Source organism: Oncorhynchus keta, chromosome 9, assembly GCF_023373465.1.
Source record: "Oncorhynchus keta strain PuntledgeMale-10-30-2019 chromosome 9, Oket_V2, whole genome shotgun sequence".
NCBI classification, from domain to species: domain Eukaryota; kingdom Metazoa; phylum Chordata; class Actinopteri; order Salmoniformes; family Salmonidae; genus Oncorhynchus; species Oncorhynchus keta.
The window spans coordinates 31,538,925-31,563,313 of NC_068429.1; the positions used below are offsets into that span (position 1 = coordinate 31,538,925).

The window sequence follows — 24,389 nt, forward strand, 5'->3', positions numbered from 1 at the left end:
GACCCTATGATCACTTAGCTACACATGCCTCTCCCTAATGTCAATATGCCTTGTCTATTGCTGTTTTGGTTAGTTATTATTGTCTTATTTCACTATAGAGCCCCCAGCCCTGACAAATATGCCTTAGATAGACCATTTGTCCCACCCCCACACATGCAGTGATCTCACCTGGCTTAACTGGTGCCTCTAGAGACAAAACCTCTTTCATCGTCACTCAATGCCTTGGTTAACCTCCACTGTACTCACATCCAGCCATACCCTTGTCTGTACATTATGCCTGGAATCTATTCAGAAATGTGCTCCTTTTACTCTCTGTTCTGAATGCACTAGACGACCAGTTCTCATAGCCATTAGCCGTACCCTTATCCTACTCCCTCTCTGTTCCTCTGGTGATGTAGAGGTTAACCCAGGCCCTGCAGCCCCCAGCACCACTCCCATTCCCCAGGCGCTCTCATTTGTTGACTTCTGTAACCATAAAAGCCTTGGTTTCATGCATGTTAACATCAGAAGCCTCTTCCCTAAGTTTGTTTTATTTGCTCCTTTAGCACACTCCGCCAACCCTGATGTCCTAGCCATGTCTGAATCCTGGCTTAGGAAGGCCACCAAATATCCAGAAATGTCCATCCCCAACTACAACATTTTCTGACAAGATAGAACTGCCAAAAGGGGTGAAGTTGCAATCTACTGCAAAGATATCCTGCAGAGTTCTGTCATACTATCCAGGTCTGTGCCCAAACAATTCAAGCTTCTACTTTTAAAAATCCACCTTTCCAGAAACAAGTCTCTCACCATTGCCACTTGTTATAGACCCCCCTCAGCCCACAGCTGTGCCCTAGACACCATATGTGAATTGATTGCCCCCCATCTATCTTCAGAGTTTGTACTGTTAGGTGACCTAAACTGGGATATGCTTAACATCCCGGCCGTCCTACAATCTAAGCTAGATGCCCTCAATCTCACACAAATTATCAAGGAACCTACCAGGTACAACCCTAAATACGTAACCATGGGCACCCTCTTAAATATCATCCTGACCAACTTGCCCTCTAAATACACCTCTGCCGTCTTCAACCAGGATCTCAGCAATCACTGCCTCATTGCCTGAGTCCGTAATGGGTCCGCAGTCAAACGACCAACCCTCATTACTATCAAACGCTCCCTAAAACACTTCAGCGAGCAGGCCTTACTAATTGACCTGGCCCGGGTATCCTGGAAGGATATTGACCTCATCCCGTCAGTAGAGGATACCTGGTTGCTCTTTAAAAGTGCTTTTCTCTCCATCTTAAATAAGCATGCCCCGTTCAAAAAATGTAGAACTAAGAACAGTGTCACAGCCGTCAAAAGAAGTGGACCAAGGTGCAGCGTCGTCAGTGTACATTTTCTTTTATTTATATAAAATGTCGCCAACAAAACAAGAACTAACAAAACAACCGGGAAGCTTAACAGGGCTAAGTGCCACAAAGTTAATGAAGCCTACCAAATGATGATTTCCAATCAGAGACAACGATAGACAGCTGTCCCTGATTGAGAACCATACCCGGCCAACAGATAGAAACACAAATCATAGAAATAAAGGACATAGAATGCCCACCCAAATCACACCCTGACCAAATCAAAAAGAGATTTTAAAAAAGTCTCTCTAAGGTCAGGGCGTGACAAACAGATATAGCCCTTGGTTCACTCCAGACCTGACTGCACATGACAAGCACACAAAAACATCCTGTGGCGTTCTGCATTAGCATAGAATATCCCCCACGATATGCAACTTTTCAGAGAAGTCAGGAACCAATATACACAGTTAGTTAGGAAAGCTCAGGATAGCTTTTTCAAACAGAAATTTGCATACTGTAGCACTAATTACAAAAAGTTTTGTGCCACTGTAAAGTCCATGGAGAATAAGAGCACCTCCTCCCACCTGCCCACTGCACTAAGGCTAGGAAACACTGTCAACACCAATAAATCTACGATAATCGATCATTTCAATAAGCATTTTTCTACGGCTGGCCATGCTTTCCACCTGGCTACTCCTGCCCCGTCCAACATCTCTGCAGCAACTTGCCCAAGCCCCCCAAATCCAGAAAGCTGATGTCCTGAAAGAGCTGCAAAATCTGGATCCCTACAAATCAGCTGGGCAAGACAATCTGGACCCTCTCTTCCTAAAATTATCCTCCAAAATTGTTGCAACCCCTATTACTAGCCTGTTCAACCTCTCTTTCGTATCGTCTGAGATCCCTAAAGATTGGAAAGCTGCCGCGGACCTCCCCCTCTTCAAAGGGGGAGACACTCTAGACTCAAACTGTTATAGACCTATAACCTTCCTGCCCTGCCTTTCCAAAATCTTTCGAAAGCCAAGTTAATAAACAGATCACCGACCATTTAGAATCCCACAGTACCTTCTCCGTTATGCAATCTGGTTTCCGAGCTGGTCACGGGTGCACCTCAGACACGCTCAAGGTCCTAAACAATATCACAACCGCCATCGATAAAAGACAGTACTGTGAAGCCGTCTTCATTGACCTGGCCAAGGCTTTCCGATTCTTATCGGGAGACTCAATAGCCTTGGTTTCTCAAATACTGCCTCGCCTGGTTCACCAACTACTTCTCAGATAGAGTTCAGTGTGTCAAATCGGAGGGCCTGTTGTCCCGATCTCTGGTAGTCTCTATGGGGGTGCCACAGGGTTCAATTCTCGGGCCGACTCTTTTCTCTGTATACATCAATGATGTCGCTCTTACTGCTAGTGATTCTCTGATCCACCTCTACGCAGACGACACCCTTCTGTATACTTCTGGCCCTTCAAACCTCCAAACGAGCGTCAATGCCATACAACACTTCTTCCATGGCCTCCAACTGCTCTTAAATACAAGTAAAATTAAATGCATGCTCTTCAACTGATTGCTGCCCGCACACCACGACCACCCGAATAGCATCCCTACTCTGGACGGTTCTGACTTAAAATATGTGAACAACTACAAATACCTAGGTGTCTGGTTAGACTGTAAACTCTCCTTCCAGACTCACATTAAGCATCTCCAATAAAAAAATGTATCTAGAATCGGCATCCTATTTCGCAGCATCCTTCACTAATGCTGCCAAATATACCCTTGTAAAACTGACTTATCCTACCGATCCTTGACGTCGGCAATGTCATTTACAAAATAGCCTCCAACACTACTCAGCAAACTGGATGTAGTCTATCACAGTGCCATCCGTTTTGTCACCAAAGCACTGCAACCTGTATGCTCTCGTTGGCTGGCCCTCGCTACATATTTGTAGCCAAACCCACTGGCTCCATGTCATCTATAAGTCTTTGCTAGGTAAAGTCCTGCCTTATCGCAGCTCACTGGTCACCATAGCACCACCCACCCATAGCACACGCTCCGTTAGGTATATTTCACTGGTCACCCCCAAAGCCAACTCCTCTTTGGCCGCCTTTCCTTCCAGTTCTCTGCTGCCAATGAATGGAACAAATTGCAAAAATCACTGAAGCTGGAGACTTATATCTCCCTCACTAACTTTAAGCATCGGCTGTCAGAGCAGCTTACCGATCATTGCACCTGTAAATCATCATCTGCACATGTCACGCCTGATCCCGCTTTTCCTCCCCCTCTCCAAGCCTGCTTGCCCAGCGCCCATGCATCGGCCTGCTCAACTAGGTGGGACGCCGGGTGGCGCTCCTAGAGGGAGGGGGTAATATCACGCCTGTTCCCGCTCTTCCTCCCCCTTGCACACGAGGGCGCCAGGCTCTCCAGGATTACGCAATCAAGCCACCATCAGTACGCACACCTGCCTTTCCCCATAATGCGTATCTGCGCTCATTAGACTCAGTTGAACTCTATTACTTGTGTTATTGCCTTCCCTCCCCGGGGCGGCAGGATAGCCTAGTGGTTAGAGCGTTGGACTAGCAACCGAAAGGTTGCAAGTTTGAATCCCTGAGCTGACAAGGTACAAATCTGTCATTCTGCCCCTGAACAGGCAGTTAACCCACTGTCCTCATTGAAAATAAGAATTTGTTCTTAACTGACTTGCCTAGTAAAATAAAAACATATTGCTCTGTTCCCTAATTCAGGATTGATGTTTGTCATATGTCCTTGTTTACCCGTGTGCTGACACTGTTCCTGTTGTGTTCTATGTCTTTTCCCTATTAAATATTTTGGAGTTTAGACCAAAAAGCTCTATTTTAGTCTCATCAGACCATGACCGTCTCCCACTGGATCATCCAGATGGTCATTGGCAAACTTCAGACAGGCCTGGTCATGCGCTGGCTTGAGCTGGGGGACCTTACGTGCGCTGCAGAATTTTAATCCATGACAGCGTAGTGTGTTACTAATGGTTTTCTTTGAGACTGTGGTCCCAGCTCTCTTCAGGTCATTGACCAGGTCCTGCCGTGTAGTTCTGGGCTGATCCCTCACCTTCCTCATGATCATTGATGCCCCACGAGGTGAGATCTTGCATGGAGCCCCAGACTGAGGGTGATTGACAGTCATCTTGAACTTCTTACATTTTCTAATAATTGCGCCAACAGTTGTTGCCTTCTCACCAAGCTGAGCCCATCCCAGCCTTGTGCAGGTCTACAATTTTATCCCTGATGTCCTTACACAGCTCTCTGGTCTTGGCCATTGTGGAGAGGTTGGAGTCTGTTTGGTTGAGTGTGTGGACAGGTGTCTTTTATACAGGTAACAAGTTCAAACAGGTGCAGTTGATACTGGTAATGAGTGGAGAGCCGGCATTCTTACTGGTTGGTAGGTGATCAAATACTTATGTCATGCAATAAAATGCAAATTAATTACTGAAAAATCATACAATGTGATTTTCTGAATTTTTGTTTTAGATTCCGTCTCTCACAGTTGAAGTGTACCTATGATAAAAATTACAGACCTCTACATGCTTTGTAAGTAGGAAAAGTGTATCAAATACCTTTTCTCCCCGCTGTATGTTATTTAATAGTTTTGATGTCTTCACTGTTATTCTAATACACTACGGGTCAAAAGTTCTCTTTATTTTTATTATTTTCTACATTTTTTAAAATTTGTGAAGACATCAAAACTATGAAAAAAAAAACATTATTAATGATTTATTCCCATACAAGGCATAAAGGTTAAGTTACAAGACAATACTAACATTAACAAAACATTAAGTATCTAAGTATGATCAGAAAGCGAGAGAGATAGACAAAGAAACCAGGGAGAGAGAACGAGAGTAGTGTTGTCACAATACCAGAATTTTGACTTCGATACTGATACCAGGTTCAGTATAACGATACTCAATACCAAAATCATACCAAAACAATACCAAAGGGGGAAAAAAAAGGTGTATTAGCCAAAGTCACAGCATGGCACTTGAGCCAGACATATAAGGTCAGCTATTGCTCTATTCAGTCATTGGGCATCTTTTGAGTTCAATATCATTACATTAGAAATGTGATGCCAACATTTTTCAGAGACAGCCATATATGAATACATGAATCAATTATACAATCATGCAATTCATGTAACATTATTTTTAGCAATCTAACTACAATACATAACAACATAAAGGTAATAATTTATTTGAATGGTAAATCTTTGTTGATAAACTGGGTAAATCAAGATGTAGCCTAGGTCTATCCACAATACAGGTGAATTCATATGCAATATGAGTGTGCGCATACATTGTGTTATTGAACTTATTATCGATGATTTCATGTGGCTACAGATGACAAACAATCTGGGACTCATTTGGGATTTATTTTATTATAGCGATCAATAACATTTGCATAGAAGTAGCAATCTCTTCTTTTATAAAATTACGTGCTGTCTCTTTAAACATAGTAATGACGTCATTCACGACGAGGCACACGCCCACTTGTGGTGCACGACTCCGGGATTGTTGCTCGACTCCCAAAACACACTGAAACGGATACGCACACACGTACACAACATGTAATTATTACAAAGTCCTACTAGGAAGACACGATTTGCATTCTAGAAGACTGACATGAGCATGATGCTGCCCATTTGCTCATCATCTTAGCCTATAAAAGGCCTATTTGGTTTGAATGTGGAAGGTGATGTGTAGGAACTAGAATATTTCAGTAATATTTCTGCGATGGGATGATGCAGCACACTTTACTATTTGCCATGTTATAGCCCTATTCTGATGGGTATCACTAGAGACGTTGGTTGTCATTCTTTTAAGATTATTCTATTGATTTTTAAAGCAATCCACGATTGTGCACCCCAATACATGTCAGAAATGCTTTTAAATGATGTACCCAGTAGGTCCCGTAGGTCCTCTGACACTGGCCTTTTAACTATCCCAAAGCCGAGGACCAAGAGGCATGGAGAGGCAGCCTTTAGATATTATACCCTCACCCTCTGGAATAGCCTGTCAGAGAACCTTAGATCACATATTTTTAGCTTTGCTTTTCCTTTTTAGTCATTCCGTTTAGATATTCCGTCATTCCATTTTGTCATTCTTTAGTGTTTTATCTTGTGTTTGTTGTGTAGTAAATATTTCAGCTTTAAGTTTCATTATTTTATTTTTTTCCCTGTGAAGGACAATGCTTTGCATTCCAATGTGAAATGTGAAGTATAAATAAAGCTTGATTTGATTATTATCCAAGCATGTGCGTTATTCTAGAGCAGGATTCACACAGGATTTGTTTTCCCAAGTTGCTCCCAGTAATTCTTAATTTTTTCACATTAAATTAACTCTTATGAAGGAAGCCTGGAGGTTTTTATTCTAGGCATGAAGATATTTCAACATCATGTCTAGACGATAATAAGCTACACTGATAGTGGCGTATAGGTGTCCCCATAACATTTACATTGATTCAGTGAGATCAGGTTAGTTACAACTAGGGTTGGAGCGAAAACCTACAGGAAGGTAGCTCTCCAGTAACATGGTTGGAGAGCCCTGACCTAGGTCATCAACAGCCCACCAGGGTTTCATTAAATAAACTATAGGCACAATACTTTTAACTGATGCATTTGGCGATGTTCAACTTCAATTCACTGGCACTATGAAGAAAAGCTTAGCCATACTCATTGTGATAGCCTTATACATACTTTCATATAATTTCTGTGAATTTACGAGGCATTGTAAGACAGAACACTGAAATATTACCAAGATATAGCCTATGTGGATTAATCCGACTGTATGTCTGCCTGCCTCGATCCCCGCTCTCCCTCACTAGCTCAACTGCTATTTCTCTTCGCTATGAAAAACGCTAGTGTGTGTTTGGTTTTCAGTATGTTGTGTGTATGTCACGCCCTGACCATAGAGATCCTTTTATTCTCTATGTTGGTTAGGTCAGGGTGTGACTAGGGTGGGCTATCTAGGTTATTATTTGTCTTTGTTGGCCTGGTATGGTTCCCAATCAGAGGCAGCTGTTTATCGTTGTCTCTGATTGGGGATCATATTTAGGCAGCCTTTTCCACTGGGTTTTTGTGGGATCTTGTTTGTTTGTGTGTAGTTGCCAGTGTGCACTGCATTTGACTTCACGTTTAGTTTTTGTTCTGTATTGTTTTGGTGAGTTTCTTTGATTAAACAGGTGGAACGCTGCGCCTTGATCCGTTAATTCTACAAACGACAGTGACAGAAGATCTCACCACTCACGGACCAAGCAGCGTGCACAGGAGGAGAGGGTATCCTGGGCCTGGGAGGATATCCAGGAGGTAAAGACATCCTGGACTTGGGAGGAGATAATGGCAGGAGACGAAAGCCTTCCATGGAAGCAGACGCAAGCGGTGAAGGAAGGACAGCGACTTGGTCCGACATTCATTACGAAAAACGTGACAGAATATCCCATCAAAACAGGACCAAGCAGCGTGCCCAGGAGGAGAAGACATTCTGGACTTGGGAGGAAATTACGGCTAGAGACGAAAGCCTTCCGTGGAAGCAGATGCAAGCGGTGAGGGAAGGACAGAGACAATGCGGCCACGACGGAAGCCCAAGAAGCAGCCTCAAAAAATAAAATTGGAAGAGGGCACACGGTGTGGTGGGCAAAGTAGAGATTTGAGTCAAAGACCATCGAGGAGTTATTGAACAAATTGGAGGAGAGTGAACGGAGGGGAGAGTTAGAGACCTTCGAGGAGTTGTTGGACAAATTGGAGGAGAGTGAAGCGAGAGAGCTATTGGTTTGACGTAGTTTGCACGGCATTCACCCTGAAGAGCGTGTTAGCCGTCCGATGCCACCTGTGCCAGCTCCCCATTCTCATCCTGTGGAGCGTATCATTTGTCCGGTACCACGTGGGCCGGTTCTACGCACCAGGTCTCCAGTGTGCCTCCACAGCCCAGTACTTCCTGTGCTAGCTCACCGTGCGGAGTGTGTCATCGTTCCGGCACCATCTGTGCCAGTTCTACGCACCAGGTCTCCAGTACGCCTCCACAGCCCAGTACATCCTGTGCCTGCTCCTCGCACTCTCCCTGAAGTGAGTATCCCCAGTCAGGTACGTCCTGTGCCTGCTCCCCGCACTCGCCCTGAAGTGCGTGTCTCCAGTCCAGAGCTTCAGGCGACGGTCCCCAGTCCAGAGCTTCAGGCGACGGTCCCCAGTCCAGAGCTTCTGGTGACGAGTCCCATTCCAGAGCTTCCGGCGACGAGTCCCAGTCCAGAGCTTCCGGCGACGAGTCACAGTCTGGAACCTCCTGAGACGGTCCATAGTCCGGAACCTCCTGCGATCGTCCACAGTCCAGAGCCTCCTGCGAGGGTTCCCAGTCCAGAGCCTCCAGCGAGGGTTACCATCATTAAGTTTGCTGATGACACAACAGTGGTAGGCCTGATCACCGACAATGATGAGACAGCCTATAAGAAGGAGGTCAGAGACCTGACCGTGTGGTGCAAGGACAACAACCTCTCCCTCAAGGTGATCAAGACAAAGGAATTGATTGTGGACTACAGGAAAAGGAGGACTGAGCACGCCCTCTTTCTCATCTACGGGGCTGTAGTGGAGCAGGTTGAGAGCAAGGCACTACAGAGTGTAGTGCGTGCGAGCCAGTACATCACCAGGGCCAAGCTTCCTGCCATCCAGGACTTCTAAACCAGGAGGTGTCAGAGGAAGGCCCTAAAAATGGTCAACGACTCCAGCCACCCTAGTCATAGACTGTTCTCTCTGCTACTGCACGGCAAGCGGTACCGGAGCGCCAAGTCTAGGTCCAAGAGGCTTCTAAACGACTTCTACCCCCAAGCCATAAGACTCCTGAACAGCTACTAAAATGGCTACCCAGACTATTTGCATTGCCCCCCACGCTGCTGCTACTCTCTGTTATTATCTATGCATAGCCACTTTAATAACTCTACCTACATGTACATATTACCACAATTACCTCAACACTGTTGCCCTGTACATTGACTCTGTACCGGTACCCCCTGTATATAGCCCCACTATTGTTATTTACTGCTGATTTTTTATTATTATTATTTGTTATTCTTTTGTCTTACTTTTTTTGGTATTTTCTTAAAACTGCATTGTTGGTTAAGGGCTTGTAAGTAAGCATTTCACTGTGTGGTCTACACCTGTTGTATTCGGCGCATGTGACAAATAACATTTGATTTGATTTGCAGTGAATTGATGTAAGCTTGCAGGGAAAGTTAGACTACAAAATTGGAAGCTACCGGTATCTTCTTGCTCTAGCCTGTATTGACATTGTTTTGTGAACAGTAACTACGTTTGAACATTTCTACATGCCATGTTGCATTATTCAAGTGTGTTAACTTCTGTGCAGCATGAGTGGGGAGCAGTGGAGGCTGGTGGGATGAGCTACAGAAGGACGGCTCATTGTAATGACTGGAATGGAATCTATGGAACGGACTCAAATATGTGGTTTCCATATGTATTCCATTCGAGCCATTACAATGAGCCTGTCCTCCTATAGCTCCTCCCACCAGCTTTCTCTGGTGGGGTGCTAACAGGTTTGCAGCCCAGACTCCCAGTGCTCTAGCAATGAGTAAGTGGAGCAGGCAAGAGGCATGAACGGTGCGCTCGCGCTATAAAGGGACATCGGTGCACTGATAAACAGACTTTATCACGTGAGACACATTTGACAGAAGAACCTAAAATAACAACAATTCTCGTACCGAACCATTTTTCATGTTCAAGTATCCAAGAAGTTTCAATACAGCATGCAACACAGAGAGTGCATCTCACCACAGCAGGTCAGGAACAAAGAGCAAGAGACAATTCATCCAAGTCTCTTTAATAACATCTGAGTTGTTTGGATTTAAAATCTGAGTTGTTGACCAATCACAATCCCATTGAATTAACCTCCAATCAGATATGCAACCTACAGAATGTAAAGTCAACAGCACCTACTGCTTCACTGAGGTGTGACAGAATGGGGGATTTGGAGAGCAATACAGAGAAGGAGACAATAAAACCTTTTGCATGGAGTTTATAAGAGTCACTTCGGGGGCCGCCCTACTGGAGAACTAATCAAAAGCATACGTTCATATTCAGAGGTACTCTCTATAACTTTAAAAATGGCCCCTACACAAACACAACAACAGGCACCCACACACACACACACGAGTCCCTGAACACACCAAGTTTGTCATAAATCAAAGAGAAATTGCAGCACTTTACCACATGAATCCAGAGAAAGCAGAACAAGTTTCAATTAAAACCTATGACACCCATCACAGCTTCAAAGCATCAACTGTTCAATAATCATTTCCTGTCTTTTAAATGTTTAGCTGACAACTCTTTATGCCTACTGCTTTGATCAAAGCAGCACACCAAAAGAGCATACTAAATACTTGAATTTGCATAGTGGGAAATGCAGAATAGGTACCAAACAACCAACCCAGTACTACTCTCTCTGGGATTTGGGGAAAATACAAAAAACTTACAGTCAAACAAGCACTTTGCCTGAGTTTTTTTTTTTTTAAGGGACAGGTACAAGTCCCCCTTCAACACTTCTGATTGGGCAGACATTTGGCTGAGCAAGGGCAGACTGGCCAGAGATAAGAGCTGCACAATGCCATGCCTTATCTGTCCATAGTGTGCAGACGCCCGCTGCTGGCATTGGCACAAGGAGATCGCCATTTTGATGAAGAGTTTATATCAGTGTCCGCTACTAATGAGCCATTCAAGGCTCACACCACAGCCACTGACCAGCCTGACCTGGGGGACCCAGGAGCACAGTAGCCAGTAGGTTACTGTAAATGTACAGTAAAATACTGTCAGCACAAAAGCCAGTAAATTACTGTAGATTTACTTGCCTTTACAAATTGACAGCATATTGCTGTAACACCTAACTACAGCAACATTCTGTATTTCTAGAAATTACAGTGCATTACTGGAAGCACAATGGTTAGTAAAGTGTTGCAGATTCACAGTGCAGCCACCTAGTGCCAACGATGGGCAGTATTCACTAGCCTGAAATGCAGTTGATGTATTTTGTAACAGTTTAATTAGAATACATGTGTTTTTTATTTTCTAATACAAAAATAAACTTGCAAGTAGCCCGCTTAACAACAGCAATATTCTCGGTAACGGCAACGTAAACATTTGACTTGCCACCAGCTTCCTGTACGTTACTTCCTGTACGTTACTGAGTAACGATACAGTACAATACTGTAAAATTAACCTAAGAAAGAAAATGCTACAGTAATTACATGGGATTGGTGCAAGCAGGTTTGCTGTTAGGTATTTGTATATTACAGCATATTTACTAATATTTGGTGTTTTATATCACTTGCTCTTCGAGAGGCCTAAACAAAGGCTTCCAAACTGTCTGTGATTACAAGGCAAAACAGAAAAAAAGTAATCAGCCTCTGAGAAGGCAACCCTCAAAATATGTTAATGAGCCAGACTCCTTCCCTGAGCACAACATCATTCCACAATGCACCATAATTCACAATATGCTGCTGTAAATACACAGCCAAACTGATAACACAGTACTTTTATGTAACATTTTATTGTAAAATTACAGTAATCGCTGTAATTTCACAGCAGTGTAGCGGAATGCCATTGAGCCCTCATAATGCATTGCTCTTTACAGTACCATACTGTAATATAGAATTACAGTAGCTAACTGTAAATGTTTTGCTGTAGATTTACAGCAATTCGTTAGTGATATGCACTGGCTAACCGCACATCCAACCCTTACACACACACACACACACACACACACACACACACACACACACACACACACACACACACACACACACACACACACACACACACACACACACACACACGCACACACACACGCACACGCACACACACACAGGGCTAATGTTCTATTATATACTATTGATTCCAGTACCCATTTTATATTTGTAAATACAATGTAAATACAGTCCATTACCTCTTCTATTACTTCTACTACTTGTTATTTTTTACTCAACTCTTTTTATTGTTTTTATTGATTATTGACTAATGTACTGCATTGTTGAGGGAGCTAGCACATAAGCATTTGCTGTACCTTTTTGTACCTGCTGTAAACGGTGTATGTGATGAATACATTTGACGTGATTTGAAGCATCTCCTTGCAGATGAGAAACAAACTATTGTAAATGTTAGCCGCAAAATATGTTTCCTAGATATTAAATATTAAATAGGTTTAAGTTAAATGGTTTCCTAGATGAAAGTGTGCCTACATCAACATTAGGTTATGCATAGCCTATATTAGACTGAGCTAGATGTGTTTTACAGTGCTTTGAAATGCTGTATGTCTTGTCGCATGAGGGGAGTGCCTTGTTAACAACTTACTTCAAGAACAACATAACTTGCAAGCTGGAAAGAATCCTTTGGCTGTCTAATAGTTTTACATGACACTGCTGCCATGATTTACTCCAGAGATTACATCAAAATCTACAAACAGGAAAAGTTATCCACCTGCAAACATTATCATAACCCATCAAACGCTTTCTCTTCCTTCCAGGGATGACTGGGAGAGAGAGAGAGCGAGAGAGAAGAGAAGAGCAAAATACTGTAGCATAGCTAGTCCCACTCAGCGCTGCTAGAGTCAAAGAGAATAAAAGAGAGGCAGTCAGAAATGAATTGCTAATTGCAACAGTGAGATAGAAATCGGTCTGGAGTCGCGTCACTACGTCTCCCTGGTCCTGCCACCCAGTCTGGCTGCAGTTTACAGGGCTGGCTCTGCTGTAGTGTGGGGAAGTGAGCTATTTTAGACTCCCAGCGCCATTTTTAACAGAGGCAGCCGGGGCTTTCTTTCGGTTCGTCATTTCCCTCTATGAGGTCCTACTAAGGAGCTGTCTGTCATCTCTATCCGCCATATTGTATTTCTCTATCTCTCTCACTGTCTTTAGTCCCCTCCCTCTTTCTGCATCTACCTCTCCTTTGCATCATCTCCTATCTCAGTCTCTCCATCTCTCTGCCTCATCCCTCAATGCATCCTCTTTCTCTCTCTCTCCTTCCCTCTCCTTTCATCCCCCTCTCTTTCACTGCACCCCTTTCCCGATTCGGCCCCCACTGTGCCACTGATATGCTCTTGGAGAGTTACATAACCCCCTCCCACCACCACAACCCTCCCCACCCTTCAGCCTCCAGCATGGCTTCCTGAGGATGTGGTCCCAGTGGCTCCCCTGCCTGCTGTTCTGCTACTCGCCCTCCCTCCCTTCCATCTCCCTCCATATGTCTGCTTCCCCCAAGGTCCCCTTCAGGCTCCCCTCCCTTTCAGGCGGTTGACTAATCGCTTTTGTACTTTTCCTTCAGTCTGTGGAGAGGGACCCGGCTAGGAGTCAACAACCGTCACGTCAGGCTCCCACAGCGAACTAATTGCAGCTGGGAGCCGATATAGTCACTACAGCCCCCCTGGAAGAAGGAAGGAGGAACTGTGGCAGGCTCCTATGGAGAACTACAGCAGAAGGGGACAATAATCAATACATTGCCGCTTTAGGGGAAGAACAATTAAGAGTCTCCTATGGAGCTACTGCAAAGAAGAAGGCAGGAGTCAACACAGCCCCCCGTTGGAAATGACTGGCCTGCAATGAGTTCTACAGTCGACACAGCCCCCCGTTGGGACACCCCCAGAGAGAGACTGTAAAGCTGACAGCCCCCATGGAACTACAGAACAGAAGTCTGGAGCTCAACTACCGTCTGGACTGGAGCGCAAATGGAGGCCCTCAACAGGGATTTAAACCAGTGAGACCCAGACAGGACACAGATCCCCAACCAGAATCCACTACAGAGGGCTACAATGTCAACAGACAGTACAGTCGCAACCTCAGCCTCTCACAAGTGATTGGAGTCAACAAAATGCTGTGTTCAGCAGCATTACTACATAGTATTCCCATGTTGAAGTCTTGAGGGGCTCATAAAATACTCCAATAAATGTTTTGGCACGAATAAAGTTATTTTTTTAATGTGTTGGTTATGTTTTTGGCTGCTTTGTTTTTTCATCGTGAGCCAAATCCATAAAATGTGCATAAAGCTCTCGGTTGGTTTTTCAAAAAGAGTTTAGAATAACAAAGTCTTGACAGGTCAAATTGAAGATAAATGGCATTTTTTATTGTTACATTGCTTACTCTGAAGGAAAGAACCTCTAGGCTTCAATTCAATATCAGTCTCCAAGTCAAGTCTAGCACACTAGCTGTCAACCAAGCACATTTTCACTAACACAACAATTTAAAAGAGATGGAAGTTGGAGGTTCAACCAAACATTGGTCTTACCTGAAGTGGCGATGGCAAGGCAGAGTAGAAGTAGAGGTAAACGCGACATGTTGCTGCTCTCCATCTCAAAGTCAGCTATCTGCGGGAGTCTCAAAGAAGTACTGGCCGGTGTCTAGGTGCTTGGGCAGTGAGAGCAGTGTCCAATGGCAGCACGGCTGTGACTGTGGTGACAGTGGTTCTGCTCCAGAAGGGTGACCACACAAATATAGCCTTGATAGGTCAAAGGTTAGCTAAGAGAAAAGAGGCAGGGTGTCAGTTGGAGATAGCCGACTGCCAAGCAAAGTCATAGGGAGAATCTCAATTGCATACTCCTCGCCTCCTTTCTCCACTCTCCTCCCGCCTCCTTCTCAAAACCCATTGGATGAAAAAGCGAGGTCCCTCCCCTCTGACCTTCTCCTCCAATGGGTTTTGAGAAAGAGGCGAGAGGAGAGAGGATGCGAGGAGTATGCAATTGAGATGCTACCATAGATGAGGTGATTCAAATAATACTGACACGGTACAACCAATAAGAAATAGTGCATACCTCTGATATAACTGATGTTGAACATTTATATCATCACATAACAGTAGAATATAACTCATGTTGAACATGTATATTACCACATCACAGTAGAATTAATATAATTTCAATGCACATACTTTTTCTTTGCCATAATTAAAAAATACAAATTAATCAATGTGATACTCATTCTCTACAGTCAATGCTGGCAAGCTTTACAAATCCCCTCAAGGAACCGTTGCCATTGAAAATGAAATGGTGAGATGGTGTTGCCAAGATAAACTGCATCACTTTATCTTTTATCTAATTTTCTGTATTTTATCTAGGACAGTGCTATGCTATGTGATCTTATTATAGGATTTAATTTTCTCTCCTGAGGGCCTGTTCCTAAACGGGAAGGATGAGATGCAGCACGCTGATTAACATCTTTAAAAGTGATGATTAACAAGGCCATTTCTAATAAATGTATTGCTCTCTACTGTGCTGCTCTCTACTCAGCTACCCCCCATTTTCTAGTAAAGTGCTTGATTACAACTGTTGCTATGATACCTAATCAAGATTCAAAATATGATAATCACTTCATTCTTGACAAATATGACCAACTACAGCACGTGAAACAAGCAGTAGGTGGTTTATCATTTTAAGGGTATGGAATAACTATATATTAAATCAGCATGTGAATACAGAGAATCCTGAGGGGAGAGACTGCTCTATTTATAAGGATGCAGCACAAAATGAGTTGAAATAACTTTTACTTTTACAGTTTCACACAACAAAAAGTATTGTTTCTCCACTATTATGTGTTGCCATTTGAAGTAAAACACAGGGAATGTGTTGTGTTAACAATGCATGCTAGAATAAGCTTGTACAATATCAAGCATGGAACTTCTTGATTATTAATCATGTAAAAACATTGTAATGATAGGTTACAAATGTATTAAGTTTATACTTCCAATGGGACTATCTGTTCTTGCACAGCCCAGTTTTATTCACATTAGGGCGCAGAGCTCTATGGGTAATCCAGTTGTCAGTAACTGCTGGTCCAGTCTGTCAGGAAATGGTACGGCGTCGCTTTCTTTAAATAATATTACAATGCTGAGATCTGATAAACGGGAGAGACTGCTCTCTTGCTATTCAGATACTGCGAGGGGAAACTACTTTCAACTGTTTATATGCAACCAAAGCAAAACAAATGTAACTTTGGATACTTCCTTAGCCAGACAGACCCGAATTATTGATGCCTAATAACGCTGACATTGTGTTGAACATCAGAACCATAGTGGTGCATACATTTTTTTAAAATAAACAAATCACTATAACTATAGAAAATGGACATTAGAAAGTAGTTCAATATTTCAGGCAAGCTGAAGACAGGCTATTGAAGTGAAACAAAATATTAAAAAAACGTTACTTTTTAATTTGACTGATATAAAAAGGATGAAAAAGTGAAACTCGTCGTTAATATTTGGTTGCATATACAGCTACAGACTAATATACGTTTTTCCTGACAATAGCTCACAGTTGACAACTTTGTAACACTTGTTAACAAGTTATTTTACGTAAGTGTCACCTACCATTGGCTTTGAATAAACAACACAACAAGGGAATACATTGTATCAGTGACAACAACTAAAGCTGACAACAAATAATTGATACAACTCACATATGAATGGAGAATGGCCGGGTGTAGGCTAATCCAGGAGCGCGTGAGAAGCGGCTAGTCATGTAAACTTTCAGAAAATGCCTAGTGTGGCCAGGCGGGCGAGCACAGATTTACTTTAGGACCACTCCCACTGATCAGAGCCTCGCTTCACTCACGTGTCAATGCCCGGACTTCTGGTCAGCACAGTACATTGTGAAAGACAGCACAGTACATTGTAAAAGACAACCCAGGGATTTATTTGAGATTTTGCAACTCAGGTGAATCGACAGCAATCATGTATGGTCGACAGGTATCAACCCAATGAATGAAAAGAACGTGTAAAAAGACAAATATGAATGAGTTTGTTCTTTCCATAATCCATTCAGAATTATTACATCGTAATATCATTGTAGAAACCCACAATGTTACGTAGCCATTTATCATAAATAAAGGATTTGTGTCCTTATAATCTCAGATGGAATGATGATGATGATGATGATCCCTGGGTTTTGGAAGTGTCCTTCTGTAGCTCAGTTGGTAGAGCATGGCGCTTGTAACGCCAGGGTAGTGGGTTCGATCCCCGGGACCACCCATACGTAGAATGTATGCACACATGGCTGTAAGTCGCTTTGGATAAAAGCGTCTGCTAAATGGCATATATTATTATTATTATTATTATTATCTCACTTCAGTTTTCACAACCAACTGGGTATCACACCGCCCTCTTGAGGACAATATTGCTACAACAATCATTATTTATTCCTCTATTGTGGTGTTGTAACTTGTGTACTCATTCTCAATCCTCGAGACTGTTTTGTTTATAACACATTTAGATCTTGTACCAGGAATGTAATTCCAGAGTTAAAATAAGACATTCTAATGTATAAACATATTACTAATATTGTCACGCCCTGACCTTAGTTATCTTTGTTTTCTTTATTATTTTGGTTAGATCAGGGTGTGACGAGGGTGGTATGTGTGTTTTTGACTTGTCTAGGGTTTTTTGTATTTCTATGAGGTTTTGGTATGTCTAGGTATATGTAGGTCTATGGTGGCCTGAATTGGTTCCGAATCAGAGACAGCTGTTTATCGTTGTCTCTGATTGGGGATCCTATTTAGGTTGCAATTTTCCATTTTGGTTTTGTGGGTTATTGTCTATGTGTAGTTGCATATCAGCACTCGTGTCTTATAGAGTCATGTGCGTTTTGTTGTTTTGTTTAGTGTTCTTCGTTTTAATAAAATAAGTATGTATTCATCTCACTCTGTGCCTTGGTCTTGTCATTATGACGACCGTGACAGAATAACCCACCAAACCAGGACCAAGCAGCGTGAGAGGGAGGAACGGCGCTTTGTGGGAAAATGGACCTGGGACGAAATAGTGGACAGTAAAGGATCCTGGGCGTGGGAGGGGATTTTGGCAAGAGAGGATCGCCTACCATGGAGGCAGGTGGAAACTGCGCAGGAGGAACGGCGAAGAAAGAGAGGACAGCAACGACGTCGGGGAGGTAGGCCACAGATACCCCAATAATGTTTTGGGGGCAGGCACATGGAGCAGTCGGCGAAGTTGAGGGGTGAGTCTGAGATTGTCGAGGAGTTATTGGACAGATTGGAGGTGAGTGAACGGAGCGGAGATTGAGACATTCCAGGAGTTGTTGATGAAATTGGAGGAGAATGAAGAGAGCGAGCTGTTGGTTTGGCGTAGTATGCACGGCATTCGCCCTGAGGAGCGTGTTAGCTGTCCGATGCCACCTGTGTCAGTTCCTCGTACTCATCCAGAAACATGTGTTAAAGTTCCGGAATAATTGATGCCGGCTATACACACCAGGTCTCCAGTGTACCTTCACAACCCGGTGTGTTCTGTTCTTACTCCTCGAACTCTTCCTCCAGTGTGCCTCCAGGGTCCAGTATGCCCTGTTCCTTATCTCCGCACTCGCCCTGAGGTGCGTGTCCCCAGCCCGGTACTACCAGTGCCGGCACCAGGCTTCCTGTGTGCCACCAGAGCCCAGTATGCCCTGTTCCTCCTCCCCGCACTCGCCCTGAGGTGCGTGTCAACGGCCCGGTACCACCAGTGCCAGCACCATGCACCAGGCCTACAGTGCGCCTCCAGGGTCCAGTACGCCCTGTTCCTGCTCCTCGCACTCGCCCTGAGGTGCGTGTCCCCAGCCCGGTACCACTCGTGCCGGCACCACGCACCATGCATACAGTGCGCCTCGGCAGTCCAGAGCGTCCGGCGACAGTACCCAGTCCAGAGCGTCTGGCGACGGGCCACAGCCCGGTGCCTCCAAAGACGTTCCCCAGCCCGGGGCATCCAGCGACGTTCCCCAGCCCGGGGCATCCAGCGACGTTCCCCAGCCCGGGGCATCCAGCGACGTTCCCCAGCCCGGGGCATCCAGCGACGTTCCCCAGCCCGGGGCATCCAGCGACGTTCCCCAACCCGGGACCTCCAGCGACGGTCCCCAGCCCGGGGTCTCCAGCGACGGTTCCCAGACCAGAACATTTGGCGATGATTCACGCAGTGAGGGTCCCAAGCCCGGGGCCTACGGCGAGGATCCGCAGTCCAGAACCTCCGACGATGATGATCCCCGAGTCAGTGCTACAAGAGCGGACTCAGGGTAAAGAAGGGGGGCGTCGTCCAGAACCAGAGCCGCCACCGAGGTTAGATGCCCACCCAGACCCTCCCATATAGGTTTAGGTTTGCGGCCGGGAGTCTGCAACTTGGGGGGTGTACTGTCACGCCCTGACCTTAGTTATCTTTGTTTTCTTTATTATTTTGGTTAGGTCAGGGTGTGACGAGGGTGGTATGTGTGTTTTTGACTTGTCTAGGGTTATTTGTATTTCTATGGGGTTTTGGTATGTCTAGGTATATGTAGGTCTATGGTGGCCTGAATTGGTTTCCAATCAGAGACAGCTGTTTATCGTTGACTCTGATTGGAGATCCTATTTAGGATGCCATTTTCTATTTTGGTTTTGTGGGTTATTGTCTGTGTAGTTGAATGTCAGCACTCGTGTCTTATAGCTTCACGTTCTTTTCGTTGTTAGTTTGTTTAGTGTTCTTCATTTTAATAAAATAAGTATGTATTCATCTCATGCGCCTTGGTCTCATCGTTATGACGAACGTGACAAATATAGAATATTATGATGTTGTGATGATATCTGGCAATTGTCCCCTTGTCAAATCTCTTATTTGATAGACAAATTAATAAATTGTATATTTGGGAACAGAGAAACAGAGAGGGCATAACAGGTGACTGCAGTGAAGGATAAATTACACATTCATAATTCCATACTGTAACAATGGCTGCAGCCTTCATGGAGACACACGACAGGCTTTTCATTTAAAATAGCATATCACAGTACAAGACTATCATTGTCATGTGTTTGAGCTTTGAATATATATATTTTTCGCCGTATTCTGGTCAAGAATAGGCAAAGTCATTGGCGGTGCCACAATGTTTATAACCCTGTGCCGTATATGGACCAAGGGCAGATATTTGAATGTTGTTGTTGCTAAGTACAGAACATGAATTAGGACTGAAATGTATGTGGTATTACATTGCCTACTGTTGGCCTACAAGTAGGTTAATATGTTTGTGAAAGTGTTGGAAGAAACCTTTTCAAATAGATTGGATATTTTTTATGAAAATCTACAAAAAATAGAGGCAGTTTGTTTGTTTGGAATATATAATTATTGCTCAATATGTTCTGTTACCTATATATGTGCTATAGTACCAGTCCTGTGTAAGAACTTGACTATAGGATTTGGTGTATGCTATGAAGCCTACAAAAACACTTGACTCATGACTCCAGACTCATGTCCTGTATTAGGAAAATGTATACAATTACAGCTTGTTGACACCAGACTTAAGAGGGGGGACACCCTAGATAACATTCTTTCCTCCAGAACTCCATGGAAGAACAAATACAGGCGACTTGTAAGTATCACATAACTCAGATCCTGTTCAATAAAACAAGCACAAACTCTCAGCTCGTTGTAGACTCCCCTCTACATGTAAGTAGACAAAGGAGGAGGACTACAGTACATTGGCCATTCATCAAAGACGGCTAGGTAGATAAACACCCACATGCCTAGCATAGCAGCGGCCCAGACGATAGACAGAATGCACGTACACATCGGCGTTCAAGGTGCGTCTCCTCTATAAGCTTGTGGGGGGGAGAATAACAGGAAACAACGGCGCTCTGTGTCATCCTCTTCTGTCGCCAGTTCAGCGGGTTGACGCAGGTTTTCAGCACGGTGCCACTGGTTTCCATGTCGCCAGTCAGCAGCACGTCAGTCGGAGGGGGAAATTTGTGAAAGTGTCCATGTGCCAGCTCACAGGTTTCCTTTTGGATACTAGGGCAAGGCTGTGTGTTAGCAAATAGCTTTGGTGCATGACGTGCGAGATGGACAAGACGGGATCTGGAGGTCATACCGTGCATTTGTTATATCGTGTTGGCCTAAGGTTGTAGGTGTACATGTTGGCCTATCAAGCGTTTGTCGATACTCCCCATTTCTCCCTCCACTAGCCTCCACGGAGTTGTATGATGGCTGGTGGATGGAATGCATTGTAAAGTCCCCAAGTCAATAACGGCTCAATCTGAAATGTTTACTCTTAAATGTTTTATGTGATGTAGGCTACAATGTGAAAGGCTGATTGAACTGGCCCATTCTGGTATCCTAATGCATGATGGTACACACAAGTTGTTTCCCTTATTATTTGTCCTACCTTCAAGCTTGGTACGGTCTTGACATTCTTAAACATTTTAAGATCTCCTTTATTTACGGTAATATTTCTCCCTTGTATGATCTCAATTGATATTGTTGTATGATGATACCATGTATTTTTTCATATTTGTGCAAATGGCTGTGTTTCGAACTTTCTCCCTTTTAAAATGATTTCTAAAACAGAAAATGTACACAATTCAGTGGATGTCAATCAACAAAAATGTACAAATAATATGTTGAAGGTGTTATCTGCATTTGGCACAGATGACTGAACTACCCACTTATTTGTGTGTCTCTGTGTCTGCAGGTATACTGACAGGAAGACAAACAAGGTATGTACAATCAGTGGTATAAAGTACTGAAGTAAAAATACTTTAAACTACTACAGTAGCTTTATGGGGTATCTGTACTTTACTTGAATATTTATATTTTTGACTACTTTTCCTTTTGTACATTCCAAAAGAAAATATTGTATTTCTTACTCCATACATTTTCCCTGACAACCAAAAGTACTCGTTACATTTTGAATGCATTGCAGGACAGGAAAATAGCCAAATTCACCACTTATCAATAGAACATGTCATCATCCCTACTGCCTCTGTTCTGGCAGACTCACTAAACACAAATGCATCTTTTGTAAATAATGTCTGAGTGTTGGAGTGTGACCCTGGCTATCCGAAAAATGTAAAAACAGGAAAATGGTGCCATCTGCTTTGCTTAATATAAGGAATTTAAAATTATTTATATGTTTACTTTTGATACTTAAGTATATTTGAGCAATTACATTTACTTTTGATACTTAAGTATATTTAGAACCAAACACTTTTAGACTTTTACTCAAGTAGTATTTTACTGGCTGATTTTCACTTTTACTTGAGTCCCACTGATTAGTATTTGTATATATGAGTCCTTTGGTGCGTTGATAAGTGTTGCAATGTTCGTTGGTAAGTGTGAGTACCTGTTCTGTGTGTTTTTGGCTTTCGTGCCCTTGTGGATTGATCAGATGATTACGGGTTTCGTCCCATGTGCGCGTGTGAATTTATTCGAGGTACTCCTCGCTCTTTTGTTTGGGTTTCTACCTTGTGTGTTGTACATGTTTGTTTGGTCTTCGTCCCCGTACCTTTACACGGCACACTGTAATTAGAGGTATAATTTTTTTTAACAATTCTGCGTTCCTGCGCCTGTCTCCCGAATCATTGTTACCAACGTGACAGAATAATCGACCATTGAGGGAGACAGCGGGAATGGCCCATCTGACGAAGCAGCGACTGGTCCGTCCGGCACCGCCGCAACTTCGGCAGCTGCAACTGGGTTGTCTGGAGTCTGGGTCTGTCCGACGACGCAACTTCAGCAGCCACAACTGGCCCCTCCGACGCCGCCACAACCAGTCCATCCGACGCTACTGGTCCGTCCGACGCCACCGCAACTTCCTACGGCAGCGGCAACTCTGGCCCGTCTGACAACGACGCAACTTCGGCAGCTGCATCGGGTCCTGATCGACCCGCACTTCGTTCCTGTGATCGCCCACGAGAACGGTGTCATTTCGCATGAGGGGGGGGGGGTACTGTCACGGGTCCCTCCGGAACTTTCTTCACGCACACCTGTCCCCTGTCCCCTATTCCCACTGATTACTATTTGTATATATGTGCCCTTTGGTTTCCATTGGGGGGTTGATTAGTGTTACAATGTCCGTTGGTGCGTGTGAGTACCTGTGCTGTGTGTTTTGGGCTTTTGTGCCTTCAGATTACAGGTCCCGTGTGTTAATCATTGTGCGCATGTGTATTTATTCAAGGTACTCCTCACTCTTTTGTTTGGGTTTCAATCCTGTGTGTTTTGTAAGTGTTTGTTTGGTCTTCGTCCCTGTGCCTTTTTACGGCACGCCGTAATTTGGTGTATAACCAAAAAAACTATTACGCATTCCTGCGCCTGTCTCCCGAATCATTGTTACCAACGTGACATAAGGTACTGTATCTATACTTTTACTCAAGTATGCCAATTGGATACTTTTTCCACCACTGTGTACAATTGGTATTGGTTTGTCACATAATGTTATACAGATCACATGTAGGCTATCATCTAATTTGTATTAATGGTTTCTCTAAAACCTTATAGCACTCAGTCACAGCAGCCATCTTCTTCCTTCCTGAGCTCTTCAATGTAGATTCCAGACGTCTCTACATTATGGACGTGGTATGTGTATGAAAACCGTTGTCAATAGTGAACAGTTTTTTCATTCACATTTACCACAAAAACCAAGGTATGAATACTGCCATGTGCACGCTTTGTTAATCATCTGTATAATTATTATTTTTGTATTCACAGATTTCATCCTCCCTACACCGCTGATGAATATAACTGGAAACCTGTTCGATCACCACGCACTGTAAAATCATTCTTGCTATGGATACGAATGATATCAACATATTAACACGCCAGAGAAAATATTGACCGAACTTTTTATATTTATATTTTTGAATTCTGCTTTGCCACTAAAATCATAATAAACATTGACTACTAAACTATTGTGTTATTGTTATGCTGATTCATAATACAAATAATGGGTAAAAGGTTATTCAAGGAACCATTAAAGTTATTTTTAAGAACTTAGAGGTTCCCCCAGTTTCAATTTGAAGAACCCCTAAAAGATCTTCCAGGAACCTTTTCTTTTTAGAGTATAATACTTCTGACAGCCAACTTTCTAACTCTGCCCATAGCTTCTGGACTTTATAGCATTCCCAGAAGGCATGGATTATTGAGTCCTTGTTAGTTTTACACTTAAGACATGCCTCTGCAGTTGTGCTGTAGAATTTGTGAATTCTGTCTTGTATAAAATATTCTGTGCATTTGTTTATACTGGATTAAAAGTACAATGTTAGCTGTAAATGTGTTAGTTATGTTCCAACATT

The 24,389-nt window shown here is 43.5% G+C and overlaps 1 protein-coding gene and 1 long non-coding RNA gene across 4 annotated transcripts in view; one reads left to right on the forward strand and one right to left on the reverse strand.

The window, feature by feature from the left end:
• LOC118387545 (endoglin-like) overlaps positions 1-16,927 on the reverse strand; it is a 63,214-nt gene extending 46,287 nt beyond the window's left edge. For both annotated transcript variants that reach the window (XR_008143228.1, XM_035776006.2), the window contains exons 1-2: positions 16,782-16,927; positions 14,620-14,849 (exon numbers count right to left, since the gene is read on the reverse strand). Coding sequence is in view for 1 of the 2 variants with exons in the window: in XM_035776006.2 (XP_035631899.1) it covers positions 14,620-14,683 (64 nt within the window). In the remaining variant the exon portion in view is untranslated. The remainder of the gene's footprint in view (positions 1-14,619; positions 14,850-16,781) is intronic.
• Positions 16,928-20,570: 3,643 nt separating this feature from the next.
• LOC118388003 (uncharacterized) lies at positions 20,571-24,292 on the forward strand. 2 transcript variants are annotated; one of them, XR_004826496.2, is made up of 4 exons: positions 20,571-20,903; positions 21,791-21,815; positions 22,698-23,673; positions 23,806-24,290. It is a non-coding gene; the product is annotated as an uncharacterized LOC118388003 (long non-coding RNA). The 2 variants fall into 2 exon arrangements; XR_008143229.1 differs by having other exon boundaries at positions 20,571-21,183; positions 21,791-23,673; positions 23,806-24,292.
• The last annotated feature ends 97 nt before the right edge of the window (positions 24,293-24,389 follow it).